General features: G+C 44.6%; 1 protein-coding gene across 3 annotated transcripts in view; it reads left to right on the top strand.

The window, feature by feature from the left end:
- The window catches only part of tln1 (talin 1), a 95,121-nt gene that overhangs the window by 21,905 nt on the left and 56,821 nt on the right, over positions 1 to 16,395 (top strand). For all 3 annotated transcript variants that reach the window (XM_044174870.1, XM_044174871.1, XM_044174869.1), the window contains 8 exons: positions 3,643 to 3,740; positions 5,718 to 5,847; positions 6,077 to 6,229; positions 7,345 to 7,487; positions 7,965 to 8,092; positions 8,230 to 8,290; positions 8,670 to 8,774; positions 9,867 to 10,022. In XM_044174870.1, coding sequence (XP_044030805.1) covers positions 3,643 to 3,740; positions 5,718 to 5,847; positions 6,077 to 6,229; positions 7,345 to 7,487; positions 7,965 to 8,092; positions 8,230 to 8,290; positions 8,670 to 8,774; positions 9,867 to 10,022 — 974 coding nt within the window. The remainder of the gene's footprint in view (positions 1 to 3,642; positions 3,741 to 5,717; positions 5,848 to 6,076; positions 6,230 to 7,344; positions 7,488 to 7,964; positions 8,093 to 8,229; positions 8,291 to 8,669; positions 8,775 to 9,866; positions 10,023 to 16,395) is intronic.

Raw genomic sequence — 16,395 nt, 5'->3', positions numbered from 1 at the left:
ACCTCCTGCCTGGCAGCTCCAGCCTCAGCATCCTTCTACCAATATATTCACAGTCTCTCCTCTGAACATGTCCAAACCACCTCAATCTGGCCTCTCTGACTTTATCTCCGAAACGTCTAACATGAGCTGTCCCTCTGATGTCCTCGTTCCTGATCCTGTCCGTCCTCGTCTCTCCCAAAGAGAACCTTAAGCTCTGCTGCCTCCAGCTCTGCCTCTCGTCTTTTCTTCAGTGCCACTGTCTCTAAGCTGTCCAACATCGCTGGTCTCACCGCCGTCTCCAACACCTTTCCTTTCATTCTTGCTGATACTCTTTTATCACACAACACACCTGACACTTTCCTCCACCCGTTCCAACCTGCCTGCACTCGCCTCTTCACCCCTGTCCCACAGTCTCCATCGCTCTGAACCGTTGACCCTAAGTACTTAAAGTCCTGCACCTTCTTCACCTCTGCTCCCTGTAACCTCACCGTCCCACCTGGGTCCCTCTCATTGACACACATGTATTCTGTCTTACTGTGGCTAAGCTTCATTCCTTTTCTGGTTAGAGAAGACAAAGAAAACAGCTGATCATTTTTAACCTAATTTAACCACATAATTGTATATTATGAAAGATTATCAGCTAATGTGACTTGAGTTTATACTTTCAAATAGAGCACTATGCCCGTGTATGTTAGACAATCATTGTAGATAAAAGAAACATCCTACTTTCTTACCTTCCACAAAACTGAAGCTGGCAGGGTTTATATGACCTGTACTGCAGCCAGCCACCAGGGGGCGATTGAGATGTTTTGGCTTCCCTTTTGGGGAGCTTTCATGTTGTCCATCTCGTTGTCCATCTGTCAGTCTATGGCTACAACGATGAAGTGACAACATTTTTTACCCAGAAGGTCAAAGGTCAACTTCACTGTGACATCATAATGTCCTGGAAAACCCCTTTTTTGGCCGTTATTCAACACCTTAACTGCACATTTTGTGCAGCTACACGCTAAAGAATCCATCTTTACATAGTAATCAACTACATGTGTACCTGTTTAGCCAGTACATGATAATCCTTCATTAATCAGTTCAACAATGTAGATTCACTGGAATCAGACATATGTATCATCAATATAATGATAACTTCCATTTAGCCAAAAAAAATACACTTTATACCTTTTTTTAAAAATTCAATTCCTTCCAAGTATTCACTACATATATTATGAGTCGGGACAGACATGGAGGTAAACTGCAACTTTACTAGCTCACGGAGGCAAACAACTTCGTGGCGGGAATTGAGACTGTCTGAAAATGTGCGCTGTTATCCCCATATTTAAACAATAGTACGTCTCCCCCCTCTCTATGATGGCTGGCTTTTCACCCCAATTTTGAGCGTACTATATACACTTTTGCTTTCTGACGAGATTTGACAATACATCGTATGAACTAGTTCTTTTCTAGCATAACCCAGCCCTTATCCAAGTCATCTGGTTGCTTGTTTTGGAGACTGTTGTAGAGATTAAGAAGCAGCTTTGCACTCTTCATGTTTTCTTTGTACTGTATGCGCCTTTGACACCGTACTCAGTTGATGGTAGAGGATAGTGGAGGATGGAAGCTTGGTACTTACATTCAGCATGTAAAACACAGCTCCAGCCTATCATCCAAAGTGTCAAACGTACTGAAATGCTACCGTGTTGAATATGTGGAAGTTTGAGTAAAACGTCAGTGTAGAATTAGTACAGTGCCATGAAAATGTATTTGCCCATTTCCTGATTTCTTATATTTTTGCAAATCTATCACACGTTTCAGAGCCTCCCTAAACTTAATAACAACTGCAACCAAAGGTTTCTGATACCTGGACATCAGTCTTTCACATTGCTGTGGAGGAATTTTGGCCCACTCATCTTTGCAGAATTGTTGTAATTCAGCCATATTGGAGGGTTTTTAGAGCATGAACTGCTAGTTTAAGGTCATGCCACAGCATCTCAATAGGATTCAGGACTTTGACTAGGCCACTGCAAAACCTTAATTTTGTTTCTTTTGAGCTGTTCAGAGGTGGACTTCAGATTACAGACTGATGACCAGACATTCTCCCTCAGAGCAGAATTCATGCTTCCGTCAATTACAGCAAGTTGCCCAAGTCCTGAAGCAGCAAAGCATCCCCACACCATCACCCTACCACCACCATGTTTGACTGTTGGTATGACGTTCTTATTGTGGAATGCTGTGTTAGCTTTATGCCAGATGTAACGGGACCCATGTCTTCCACAAAGTTCCACTTTTGAATAATCAGTCATCAGATCATTATCCCAAAAGGCTTGGGGATCATCAATGAGTTTTTTGGCAAATGTGAGGCGAGCCTTAATGTTCCTCTTGGTTAGCAATGGATACCATTTTGCCCAGTCTCTTTCTTATGGTGGAATCATGAACGCTGCCATTAACTGAGGCCTGCAGTTCCTTAGAGGTTCGTCTGGGTTCTTTGGTGACTTCGTCGATGCACTCTTGGAGGAATTTCTGAAGAAGATTCACCACTGTTCCAAGTTTTCTCCATTTGGAGATAGTGGCTCTCACTGTGGTTCACTGGAGTCCCAGAGCCTTAGAAATGGCTTTGTAGCCCTTTCCAGACTGATATTTCAATAACTTAGTTTCTCATCTCTTCTGGAATTTCTTTTTGATCGCGGCATACTGTGCTGCTTATTGAGACCTTTAAGCCAACTTCACATTGCTGGAAAAGTTCTATTTAAGTGATGTTCAACAGGGCTGGCAGTAATCTAGGCTGATTGTGTCCAGTCTAACTGAACCCAATTATCAATTCAATTTGGTTCATTGGTTGAATGAGTAACTAAGGTGGCAATTACTTGGGTGATGTGTGTGTTGGATAACTCTCTTCCTTCAATAAATTAAATGATCATTTAAAAACTGTATTTTGTGTTAACTCAGGTTGTCTTTGTCTTTTATTCAATTTTGTTTGAAGATCTGAAACACTTAAGTGTGACAAATATGCAAAAATAGAAGAAATCAGGAAGTGGGCAAATACTTTTTCACAGCACGGTACAAAGCAACCAAGACTATGCAGTAGAATGCAGGCGAGAATATCTAACAGCAGATGAACTGTGGCCTTGTTCCCTTTGTCTACTTGATTACAGGCTCTACAGAAGAACTGCAATTGAAAATGTTGCTGTAAACTGAGAATAGCCCTCTGCTCCACAGATACATTAGCTGTCGTGCATGCAGAGTTATGGCTTATTACATAAGCTATTTCAACAACAGCTCTCTGAGTTACTTGTTCCAACCTGTAAGTCATTTCACATTTAGAAAGACAAAGCGTTAAAGCCAGTATCTCCGACTTCGCCTAATTCAACAGTTTGTTTCTACTCTCCAGCATATTAAGTGGTCCAGTTCTCCTGTCTAACCCTCTAGAGACAAGTGGTCACATTTTGAATGTGCAACCTGATATGTTTGGAGCAGATATGTGTTGAAACAGGCGCTGATCATCCAGAGACCCACTGACCTGGTTAACATGGACAGGGAAGCTAGTGCACATATTTTAAAAGTTACATCCAGCACAAGTAATTGAGACAATAGCAGCTCCATAGCGGCTGAATATCCACATGTGCATGTACGCCAAGAAACACTTGCAGTGACTCACTGAGTTTCCTCCTGCAGCCAATGACTATGGGCTGTTTCTGTCTGATGAAGACCCAAAGAAAGGCATCTGGCTGGAGGCAGGAAAGGCCCTGGACTACTACATGTTGAGGAATGGGGTGAGTCACTCTCGCACACACTCTACGCACAACTAAATGTTACAAATACTAAACTTTTAGCACACAGAGAATACATGGAAGGATGGAAAACTGGGAGGATGACAAAATGTGCCCAGCATAATTTAAATCCTGTGTTAGTGTCTGCAGTGGCAAAAGGACAGAGTCTTGTGCAAACCACCTTCTGTAAAGGAAATTTGTGGGGACCCCAACAATTACAGGATTTTTTGACTAAATATACAGGAATCTCTAAAAAAACAGCATGCATCAAAGGTAATATCTGTAACATTATTCAAGAAAAAACTGAGCTCCTGAACTCGTCACTGAAATAACAGAAACTAGGTTTTGACATATGGACTCTAGTTCTGATAACAAAGCAGCACCACCCTTAAGGCCCTTATCATGTCAGTTGACATTGTTTTTGTAGTACATTACATAAGCTATTTCAGAGATGAATTAAACAAACACAAACCAATTAAATTAATTAAACTAGCAAACCAGTTAACACACTAAAAAGCCTGGATCTGTTGGTGCCCCTGGAGGTCTGGGGCAGTTGCTAATCCAGCCTTACTTTGGGCAAACTGCTGTCCAGTGATATATTGAGTACTGTTGAATAATCATTGGCTATTGTGATGGGATCGAAATGTGTAAACAAAATTATCACTTTGTACTAGTAAAGATTTTGAGATATTGGGGAACATTGTCTGGATGCCAGTGGTGATAGATTAATGAATAATAATAATAAAGCTGCTGACATATGTTGCCCTCCCATTTAGAGTCCCATTTTGATCACATAAGTGTATTATGTGTAGTTCTTGGGTGCTCGGCTTGTGTGGGCATCTCTGAGCTCACCTGCTATTTCGGTTCCTGTAGGTGCAGCAGCGCAAAGTGTTACAGAGCTGGGTGAAGGTCAATATGGATCAGAGGGTGTGGTGATTCAATAAATACTCTCTCAGCCAATCACACCATCGCTCTCATCGCTCTGAAACAGCTGAGCCAATCACAGTGAGGTATAACAGCAGGACCACAGATCTGCAGCCAGAGACAGATGGTTTGGGTTTTTTAACAGTTAATTAGTAGAATGATGTTAGAACCAAATTATAAAAAATAGTGGGGATCGCATCAATCTGACACTTTTTCATGCTTAATTGTCATGTTGTAAATTGTCACATCATATCGGAAAATGTGACACAGCAGCATGTGCATCGTCATGCATTAGTGGAATGAAACATGAAACACAAATGACTTTTTTAAGTTGGAAAGGAGGCTGTGATGCACAGGATTAATGAGCCCCTGTGATCCGATGTCCCCTGCATGAACGGTCTGATGCGTGTGGTTATTCTGTAGCAGCCTGGTGGTGTTAACACGTGATTAAATGAAGGTGAACTCAGTGGAGTGCGTAATGGCACTGCGCTCTGGTGCGGCACTGGCTGCAGAGATGTAATGCATACAGTATAAAGCAGCTGTGGACAACAGATACTGTGAGAATCACTCATATTCATTTAAAGATCAATGCAGACTGATTCACTGACGTTCCTGCTTTAACCACATTAAACATTACTTCTGGTGCTGATTTAAAGACTTCTCCTGGCTGGAGAGTGTTTTAAGGAACTATTCAGTATTTATATGTAGGTATTTAGTTTTCTCTTGTTAATAAAATCAGCAGAGTGGCAGACGGAGTTCTGAGATGTCTGTTCTCAGCACAAAGGCCCCATTGCCACCAAAATACCAACTGCCTCATTTGAATGAACCTCCCACCTGTTTGTTCCTCTTCACCTCTGAGCTGGGATAGCACCCTGAGACTTTATAAAATGTCTTATTTGAAGGTGATTTGAAAAATTTACATCTGTGAATATCCAAATCAGTTCTGGTTTGTTTAGGGGATTTCAGAGTATCATGGACAATCAAGCCTGAAAGATCTGTCAGGCATTTTGACATGTAGTAACTCAGAGCTCCTGACTTGTCTCCTCTGTCTGCCAGGACACTCTGGAGTACAAGAAGAAGCAGAGGCCTCTGAAGATCCGCATGCTGGACGGCACAGTGAAGACCGTCATGGTGGACGACTCCAAGATTGTCAGCGACATGCTCATGACCATCTGTGCTAGAATAGGTCAGCTCTGTCACACACAGCTCACGCGTCACCTGGGCAACTGGAAATAATGTCTGCCCATTGGCTGCTTTCTGCCCTGATGTCATTCTGCTTGTCTGTCCAGCAGTGCATCACTTCCAGAACAAGATATGTTGACACTGCTGGTTAATGGCTGGTTTTCATTTCTGTGCTGATCCTGCAGTGTGAAATTGAAAGTAAATGTAGTAACCTGAATCTGTTTGTGTGTCAGGCATTACAAACTATGATGAGTACTCGCTAGTGCGAGACATTGGTGAGGAGAAGAAGGAGGAGACCACAGGCACCCTAAAAAGAGACAAGACTCTGCTGAGAGATGATAAGAAGATGGAGAAGCTGAAGCAGAAGCTCCACACAGATGATGAGTGTATGACAAACACAACACACTCACTGTCTTTAACACACTCCATGGCCTACAATGATGAAACTGACCGACAATGACCCAGTGTCATGGTTTCACTGGAAGTCATGAATCTCCCAGCCTTCAGTGTTGTTGCAATAATAATGATAAACTTTATTTGTATAGCATGTTTCATACAAGAAATGCAGCTTGAAGTGCTTCACAATAAAGAAATTACATGCACCAAGTGCTTCACACGAAAATAGATGTAGAATGAACATAAACACAGGGTTAGAATCCATAATGAATGGAAAATAAATAATAAAGAGGACAATAGAATACACAGAATGCATAACATAAGATGGAAAATAAATCAAGTAAAATAAAGTGAAGAGATACTTTTTTAGCTTTCTCTTAAACATATTCAGCGAGCTGGCTTCCCTGGTATCTACCACAGCTTCGGGCTGCATCCCTGATTTTCTTTCCGCTGTTTCTGGGAACCTTCAACAAACCGGCCGCAGATGTGAGGAGGAGGAGCCAGGAAGCCAGTACAGAGCAGCTAAATGATGTGACCTTATATTAGGAGTATTGTGCTGACCACTGTGACTAGTCACGCATCTCTTCCCCTTCACTTTGCCTCTGGCCAGCATGAGTTGGCAAAATACATGAACGTCCAGAGGATGTGTTGATATACAAATCAAACAGTCTCTGTAATATCATACTAATACCATAAACGTATCATTTTGAATATGTCACTTAGCACTACCTTTGCTTAGTTTCTCCACTCTATAACTCTGAATGAGCCTGAAGCCAGAGACCGCCTCTGTCTGGAAACAGAATCACATACATGGTAATGAGCTGTAGGGAGGTTAGGGGTCATTTCAAACATAGCATGAGAGTAAAGCTGAAATAAAAGCTGTATTGATCGCTTGCCGACACCATCAGTACGCTGTATATTGTGTATCTTGTAAACACACATTCCGACTTTCCAAATAGGAAAGCCTGCAGCACTGATCAACCATTTTCAGCCACATATCTTGAAAACACCTGTCACTTTTCCGTCAACATTTTACAGAGAGTCCGGGGACCAGTAAGTCTTTGCCATTCCTAAGTCACTTTATTTGGTTGATGCTTTTCCTCAGTGAACTGGTTGGACCATGGCAGGACATTGAGGGAACAGGGTGTGGAGGAGACGGAGATGTTGCTGCTGAGGAGGAAGTTCTTCTACTCAGACCAGAACGTGGACTCCAGGGACCCCGTCCAGCTCAACCTGCTCTACGTACAGGTACACAAACTGCTCACATAGACCTGATAACTCTCTCTGGGTTTCCTGACTTTGTTTACTGGCATGCTTCACTTTCCTTTTGTCCTTTTTTCTCCTGGAAAGACCATGTCACTTTCCCAGTCAGCAAAGGGCTTTTAAAAATCAGCATTAAGGGTTAGGGTGGTCTCCATTTTGTTTGACATTCAATTCTTTATTCACAATTAATGCTGTTTTCTCAAATCTCCCATTTCAGAAAGACCTTTTTTGGAAGGTGGATATGCATGTGCAGTACTTTTCCTTCTGTAGTTTTTCATTAAATACAAGCTGATACATTAATACATAAGGATAAAAGGAAAGTTGGAGAAGCAGTACAGCTATTGGCTGTTGTTTTTGAAACTGAGGCTGTTCTTATTAAAGTAGTTTTCAGTTGTTCTCCTGACTGATGATGGTGGACGATATTCTGAGGGCTGATGTGTGTCTGTCTGTCTGTGTGGACAGGCCCGTGATGACATTTTGAACGGCTCTCATCCAGTCTCCTTTGACAAGGCCTGTGAGTTTGCTGGCTATCAGTGTCAGATTCAGTTTGGTGACCACAACGAGTCCAAACACAAGACTGGATTCTTGGAGTGAGCGCTGCCTTCATATTCATATTCACTTCTATCGTTTGGTTACATCCATTGTTATTTGACATTTCTGTTTTGAGTTGGCTTCTTGAAATGGTCCTGAGGCTTGTTTGATTCTAGTTGAACTCTTTCCTCCTCAGTTTAAAGGAGTTCCTTCCCAAAGAGTACATCAAGAACAAAGGAGAGAAAAAGATCTTTCAGGTAAGAACTGGACCCTGTGGAGGTACAGGAGCCTGTCAGCTCTGATACCGCTGTCCTGCTTGGTGATCTGGTTCTTCATCAGCCCTGGCTAGATGAACAAGACTACATACATGTGTTATAATGTTGCTTGAAGATACACTCTCTGATTTTGTTTTAGCTTCCAATATTGGAACTGAAACTCAGTAAACATCAGCAGAGAGGAAGCTCTGAGATTTGGGGGTGGTATAGCAAACTCATGTTGAAAACAGGATATACTGTTATATGCAGGACTACACAAATGTCCGTGAATCATGAGCTGCAACAAATCTAAGAAAGGTGACTTATATTTGGGGTTGCTTACTTAATGCTGCTCCTCTGATTGTTTCTCTCGTCTCTACAGGCGCACAAAAACTGTCAGAACATGACAGAGATCGAGGCCAAAGTCAGCTATGTGAAGCTGGCCAGGTCTCTGAAAACCTACGGAGTGTCATTCTTTCTGGTCAAGGTGAGAAGAAAGTTATCACTCAACAGTTCTGTTTGATTTAGTGCAGAACAGCGGCTTGATAAGACTCATGAGAAAGTTACTGAGAAGTTCTTAATGGTGTCACGACACCATTGGCACAGATTTGAAGTAATCTAAATGAATTACATGAACTCCCCTTGGTTTTTAGCCACTTCAGTGGAATATTAGCTATTACAAAGTGATGTTATTTCTTATATGGGTTAGAGGGTTTTATTCATTTGATTAGGAACTGTAGAAGTTTTTTTCCCCGTTTAATTGAAAAGATGGACAGAGTGGCTTTGTGTCTGTCGTCAGGAGTACTACTCACGCTGCTAACACTTAAACATGTATGAAATGTATATAAAGATGGTCGACGCGTCTCATCTTCCGTCCCGCCCACACACCCGGCCGAGTCAATCGCGAGCAGAGTTCAGCTGTCAATCATGACAGGAACCCCCCTTTTATAGCGTAAAATAACCAATTAGAACCAAACATACCAGAAAAACAAGCATCGAATGATGTTTGTTCCCCAGGCTGTTTTGACAATCCTATTCATCCAGACAGAGATGTTAAACACAAGGATGCTCTCTATCAGGCTGACAAACTTATTGGCCAATTCAATCAAAATTGCCATTCTTAAAACCAGACCAACCAAGCAGTCATGTGGTTGTATTTCTTTGATGTAAACAGAGAATAATAATGGTGGAGAAACAGGAGTGTGAATATGATAGTCATTCTATTGCACAAGACCTTGGTTACTTCACTTCTGTGTATTCCCTCCTATGTTTTTTTACATGAGTTGACACACTTCCTATGTTTGTGACTACAGTTGGGCGTTATCAAATCCTACACAGAATCATATTCTAATTTTTATTGCCACCAGCATGTTGATGTAGAAGGTTAAAAAGAAGGAATCCACCGGTCTCCTACAGCAAATACAGTTTCAGTTGATGGATAGTCAGATTTGAAGTTTGCAGGGTGTGGATGTGTATTGTGGACATATAGCACAATGCTTCAGTTAGAAATTCAAATGTATTAACAATGCTAGTTTATTACAGTAAGGACATTCTAACTGTTTCCTTCTACTTCCTGCAGGAGAAAATGAAGGGCAAGAACAAACTGGTGCCTCGTCTGCTGGGTATCACCAAGGAGTGTGTGATGAGGGTGGACGAGAAGACCAAGGAGGTGATCCAGGAGTGGAACCTGACCAACATCAAACGCTGGGCTGCCTCACCCAAGAGCTTCACTCTGGTGAGTCCTTCATGGAAAGACAGAACATGTCACTGACCCTGAGCTGCTGTCCCGAGGGAAGGGAAACTGTATCGGAGCTTTATCTCAGCTCTCAGTTTCCACTTGCTATAGTAACAGCATTTGTGTAGTGTGAAAAAATGCCATGATGGCTTTGAGCAGCTGAAATGAGTTTCATTTGCAACGTGTCTGGACTCAACCTAATGCTTCTTTCCCATCGTCCCAGTACAGCACCCTTTAGCTGTGTTGAGGCATGATATGCTGTGATTGCATGTGATCCCTGCCGTAACTGAAATCGCATGGCTCAACATGTGTGGTCATGCAGGTGCATTCATATCCTTGCTGTGTTCACCTTTCATTTGGTTTGTAGCTGATCGGACTAATCTGGTACTACATCGCAACATCATTGCAGTTTTATACCGGGACAAGTAATGGATTCAACTAGATTTTATTTGTGTTCTTTGATGTGATTTAATCCGTCTCATGGATAATGTGATAGTCAGAGAGTGGAGCAGTCTGTTGTCTTTCAGCATTTGAATTAAATATCGGTTACTATGAGGCAGAAAAACCCTGTGCGTCAAGTAGAAAGTATATTATGACGTATATACTATACTTTCCCTAAAACACATACACTACTAAGTTATGTCTACAAAGACATTCTCATCATAACCTGGATTATTAACAGAATATATATGCGACTCATAAATAGCTGGTTGCTGGTATTTGTGCTTTCAGTAAGCAACTTCACAAACTGTGGTTTGATGGATCTGTTCACAATATAAACAGATGTGATCCAGCTGTGTTCCAGCTGTGATCCAGCTGCGTTGTGTTCCAGCTGTGTTGTGTTCCAGCTGTGTTGTGTTCCAGCTGTGATCCAGCTGCATTGTGTTCCAGCTGTGTTGTGTTCAGCTGTGATCCAGCTGCGTTGTGTTTCAGCTGTGTTATGTTCCCGATATTTTCCAGCTGTGTTGTGATCCAGCTGTGTTGTGTTTCAGCTGTGTTATGTTCCCGATATTTTCCAGCTGTGTTGTGTTCCAGCTGTGTTGTTTCAGCTGTGTTGTGTTTCAGCTGTGTTGTTTCAGCTGTGTTGTTTCAGCTGTGTTGTGTTCCAGCTGTGTTGTGTTCCAGCTGTGATCCAGCTGTGTTGTGTTCCAGCTGTGTTGTGATCCAGCTGTGATCCAGCTGTGTTGTGATCCAGCTGTGTTGTTTCAGCTGTGTTATGTTCCCGCTGTGTTGTGTTTCAGCTGTGTTGTTTCAGCTGTGATCCAGCTGTGTTGTGTTCCAGCTGTGTTGTGATCCAGCTGTGTTGTGATCCAGCTGTGTTGTGATCCAGCTGTGTTGTGATCCGGCTGTGTTGTGTTTCAGCTGTGTTGTTTCAGTTGTGTTGTGTTCCAGCTGTGATCCAGCTGTGTTGTGATCCAGCTGTGTTGTTCCAGTTGTGTTGTGATCCAGCTGCGTTGTGATCAGCTGTGTTGTGACCCAGCTGTGTTGTGTTCCAGCTGTGTTGTGATCCTGTTGTGATCCAGCTGTGTTGTGATCCTGCTGTGTTGTGATCCAGCTGTGTTGTGATCCAGCTGTGTTGTGTTCCCGCTATGTTCCAGCTGTGTTGTGTTTTAGCTGTGTTGTGTTCCAGCAGTGTTGTGATCCAGCTGTGATCAGCTGTGTTGTTCCAGCTGTGATCAGCAGTGTTGTGATCCAGCTGTGTTGTGATCCAGCTGCGTTGTGATTCAGCTGTGTTGATCCAGCTGTGTTGTGTTCCAGCTGTGATCCAGCTGTGTTGTTCCAGATGCGTTGTGATCCAGCTGTGTTGTGTTTCAGCAGTGTTGTGACCCAGCTGTGTTGTGTTCCAGCTGTGATCCAGCTGTGTTATGATCCTGCTGTGTTGTGATCCTGCTGTGTTGTGATCCAGCTGTGTTGTGTTCCCGCTATGTTCCAGCTGTGTTGTGTTTCAGCTGTGTTGTTTTAGCTGTGTTGTGTTTTAGCTGTGTTGTGTTCCAGCTGTGATCCAGCTGTGTTGTTCCAGCTGTGTTCCAGCAGTGTTGTGTTCCAGCTGTGATCCAGCTGTGTTCCAGCTGTGTTGTGTTCCAGCTGTGTTGTGATCCAGCTGCGTTGTGATTCAGCTGTGTTGATCCAGCTGTGATTCAGCTGCGTTGTGACCCAGCTGCGTTGTGATCCAGCTGTGTTGTTCCAGCTGTGATCCAGCTGTGTTCCAGCAGTGTTGTGATCCAGCTGTGTTGTGTTCCAGCTGTGTTGTGTTCCAGCTGTGTTGTGTTCCAGCTGTGATCCAGCTGTGTTGTGTTCCAGCTGTGTTGTGATCCTGCTGCGTTGTGATCCAGCTGTGTTGTGTTTCAGCTGTGTTATATTCCCGATATTTTCCAGCTGTGTTGTGATCCAGCTGTGTTGTGTTTCAGCTGTGTTATATTCCCGATATTTTCCAGCTGTGTTGTGTTCCAGCTGTGTTTCAGCTGTGTTGTGTTTCAGCTGTGTTGTTTCAGCTGTGTTGTTTCAGCTGTGTTGTGTTCCAGCTGTGATCCAGCTGTGTTGTGTTCCAGCTGTGTTGTGATCCTGCTGCGTTGTGATCCAGCTGTGATCCTGCTGTGTTGTGATCCAGCTGTGTTGTGATCCAGCTGTGTTGTTTCAGCTGTGTTATGTTCCCGCTGTGTTGTGTTTCAGCTGTGTTGTTTCAGCTGTGATCCAGCTGTGTTGTGATCCAGCTGTGTTGTGATCCAGCTGTGTTGTGATCCGGCTGTGGTGATCCGGCTGTGTTGTGTTTCAGCTGTGTTGTTTCAGCTGTGTTGTGTTCCAGCTGTGATCCAGCTGTGTTGTGATCCAGCTGTGTTGTTCCAGTTGTGTTGTGATCCAGCTGCGTTGTGATCAGCTGTGTTGTGACCCAGCTGTGTTGTGTTCCAGCTGTGTTGTGATCCTGTTGTGATCCTGCTGTGTTGTGATCCAGCTGTGTTGTGATCCAGCTGTGTTGTGATCCAGCTGTGTTGTGTTCCCGCTATGTTCCAGCTGTGTTGTGTTTTAGCTGTGTTGTGTTCCAGCTGTGTTGTGTTCCAGCTCTGTTGTTCCAGTTGTGATCCAGCTGTGTTCCAGCAGTGTTGTGATCCAGCTGTGATCAGCTGTGTTGTTCCAGCTGTGATCCAGCAGTGTTGTGTTCCAGCTGTGCTGTGATCCAGCTGCGTTGTGATTCAGCTGTGTTGATCCAGCTGTGTTGTGTTCCAGCTGTGATCCAGCTATGTTGTTCCAGCTGCGTTGTGATCCAGCTGTGTTGTGTTTCAGCAGTGTTGTGGCCCAGCTGTGTTGTGTTCCAGCTGTGATCCAGCTGTGTTGTGATCCTGCTGTGTTGTGATCCTGCTGTGTTGTGTTTTAGCTGTGTTGTGTTCCAGCTGTGATCCAGCTGTGTTGTTCCAGCTGTGTTCCAGCAGTGTTGTGTTCCAGCTGTGTTGTGTTCCAGCTGTGATCCAGCTGTGTTCCAGCTGTGTTGTGATCCAGCTGCGTTGTGATTCAGCTGTGTTGATCCAGCTGTGATCCAGCTGTGTTGTGATCCAGCTGTGATCCAGCTGTGTTGTGATCCAGCTGTGATTCAGCTGCGTTGTGACCCAGCTGCGTTGTGATCCAGCTGTGTTGTTCCAGCTGTGATCCAGCTGTGTTCCAGCAGTGTTGTGATCCAGCTGTTTTCCAGCTGTGTTGTGTTCCAGCTGTGATCCAGCTGTGTTGTGTTCCAGCTGTGTTGTGATCCAGCTGTGTTGTGATCCAGCTGTGTTGTGATCCAGCAGTGATCCAGCTGTGTTCCAGCTGTGTTGTGTTCCAGCTGTGTTCCAGCTGTGTTGTGTTCCAGCTGTGTTCCAGCTGTGTTGTGTTCCAGCTGTGATCCAGCTGTGTTGTGTTCCAGCTGTGATCCAGCTGTGTTGTGATCCAGCTGTGTTGTGTTTCAGCTGTGTTGTGTTTCAGCTGTGTTGTGTTCCAGCTGTGTTCCAGCTGTGTTGTGTTTCAGCTGTGTTGTTCCAGCTCTGTTGTTCCAGTTGTGATCCAGCTGTGATCCAGCAGTGTTGTGATCCAGCTGTGTTGTGTTCCAGCTGTGATCCAGCTGTGTTGTTCCAGCTGTGATCCAGCAGTGTTGTGATCCAGCTGTGTTGTGATCCAGCTGCGTTGTGATTCAGCTGTGTTGATCCAGCTGTATTCCAGCAGTGTTGTGTTCCAGCTGTGATCCAGCTGTGTTGTTCCAGCTGTGTTGTGATCCAGCTGTGTTGTGTTCCAGCTGTGATCAAGCTGTGTTGTGTTCCAGCTGTGATCCAGCCGTGTTGTTCCAGCTGTGATCCAGCCGTGTTGTTCCAGCTGTGATCCAGCAGTGTTGTGATCCAGCTGTGTTGTTCCAGCTGTGATCCAGCTCTGTTCCAGCAGTGTTGTGATCACCTATGTTGTGATCCAGCTGTGTTCCAGCTGTGTTGTGTTCCAGCTGTGATCCAGCTGTGTTGTGATCCAGCTGCATTGTGATCCGGCTGTGTTCCAGCAGTGTTGTGTTCCAGCTGTGATCCAGCTGTGTTGTGATCCAGCTGCGTTGTGATCGAGCTGTGTTGTGTTTCAGCAGTGTTGTGATCCAGCTGTGTTGTTCCAGCTGTGATCCAGCTCTGTTCCAGCAGTGTTGTGATCCAGCTGTGTTGTGATCCAGCTGTGTTGTGATTCAGCTGTGTTGTGATCCAGCTGTGTTGTTCCAGCTGTGTTCCAGCAGTGTTGTGATCCAGCTGTGTTCCATCTGTGTTGTGTTCCAGCTGTGATCCAGCTGTGTTGTTCCAGCTGTGATCCAGCTGTGTTGTTCCAGCTGTGTTCCATCTGTGTTGTGTTCCAGCTGTGATCCAGCTGTGTTGTTCCAGCTGTGTTCCAGCAGTGTTGTGATCCAGCTGTGATCCAGCTGTGTTGTGTTCCAGCTGTGTTGTGTTCCAGCTGTGTTGTGTTCCAGCTGCGTTGTGATTCAGCTGTGTTGATCCAGCTGTGTTGTCCTCCAGCTGTGTTGTGTTCCAGCTGTGCTCCAGCTGTGTTGTGTTCCAGCTGTGTTGTGATCCAGCTGCGTTGTGATTCAGCTGTGATCCAGCTGTGTTGTGATCCAGCTGTGATTCAGCTGTGTTGTGACCCAGCTGCGTTGTGATCCAGCTGTGTTGTTCCAGCTGTGATCCAGCTGTGTTCCAGCAGTGTTGTGATCCAGCTGTTTTCCAGCTGTGTTGTGTTCCAGCTGTGTTCCAGCTGTGTTGTGTTCCAGCTGATTTGTGTTCCAGCTGTGTTGTGATCCAGCTGTGTTGTGATCCAGCTGTGTTGTGATCCAGCTGTGTTGTGATCCAGCTGTGTTGTGATCCAGCTGTTTTCCAGCTGTGTTGTGTTCCAGCTGTGATCCAGCTGTGTTGTGTTCCAGCTGTGATCCAGCTGTGTTGTGATCCAGCTGTGTTGTGTTTCAGCTGTGTTGTGATCCAGCTGTGTTGTGTTTCAGCTGTGTTGTGATCCAGCTGTGTTGTGTTTCAGCTGTGTTGTGATCCAGCTGTGTTGTGTTCCAGCTGATTTGTGTTCCAGATGTGTTGTGATCCAGCTGCGTTGTGATTCAGCTGTGATCCAGCTGCGTTGTGATCCAGCTGTGATTCAGCTGTGTTGTGACCCAGCTGCATTGTGATCCAGCTGCGTTGTGATCCAGCTGTGTTGTTCCAGCTGTGATCCAGCTGTGTTCCAGCAGTGTTGTGATCCAGCTGTGTTCCAGCTGTGTTGTGTTCCAGCTGTGTTGTGTTCCAGCTGTGTTGTGATCCAGCTGTGTTGTGATCCAGCAGTGATCCAGCTGTGTTCCAGCTGTGTTTTGTTCCAGCTGTGATCCAGCTGTGTTGTGATCCAGCTGTGTTGTGTTTCAGCTGATTTGTGTTCCAGCTGTGTTGTGATCCAGCTGTGTTGTGATCCAGCTGTGTTGTGTTTCAGCTGTGTTGTGATCCAGCTGTGTTGTGTTCCAGCTGATTTGTGTTCCAGCTGTGTTGTGATCCAGATGTGTTGTGATCCAGCTTTGTTGTGATCCAGCTGTTGTCCAGCTGTCGTCATCAGAAACTGACGCTGCTTCAGATGAGGAAACGACGTCTTATTTGTCAAATGACGTTTCCTCGACTCCTCTGTCCTCACACAAACTCTTGCGTGGGAGTGAGTAAGATGTGAGAATAAGATGCAAGTGAGGGAAACAAGGAGACCTTTCAGACCAATCAGAAGCAGCTGCGTTGTGATTCAGCTGTGATCCAGCTGCGTTGTGATCCAGCTGTGATTCAGCTGTGTTGTGATCCAGCTGCGTTGTGATCCAGCTGCGTTGTGATCCAGCTGTGTTGTTCCAGCTGTGATCCAGCTGTGTTCCAGCTGT

This window comes from Siniperca chuatsi, linkage group LG18 (assembly GCF_020085105.1).
Source record: "Siniperca chuatsi isolate FFG_IHB_CAS linkage group LG18, ASM2008510v1, whole genome shotgun sequence".
NCBI classification, from domain to species: Eukaryota; Metazoa; Chordata; class Actinopteri; order Centrarchiformes; family Sinipercidae; genus Siniperca; species Siniperca chuatsi.
Note: the sequence above shows the minus strand (reverse complement) of the source record. Positions and strands in the feature narration are given on the sequence as shown.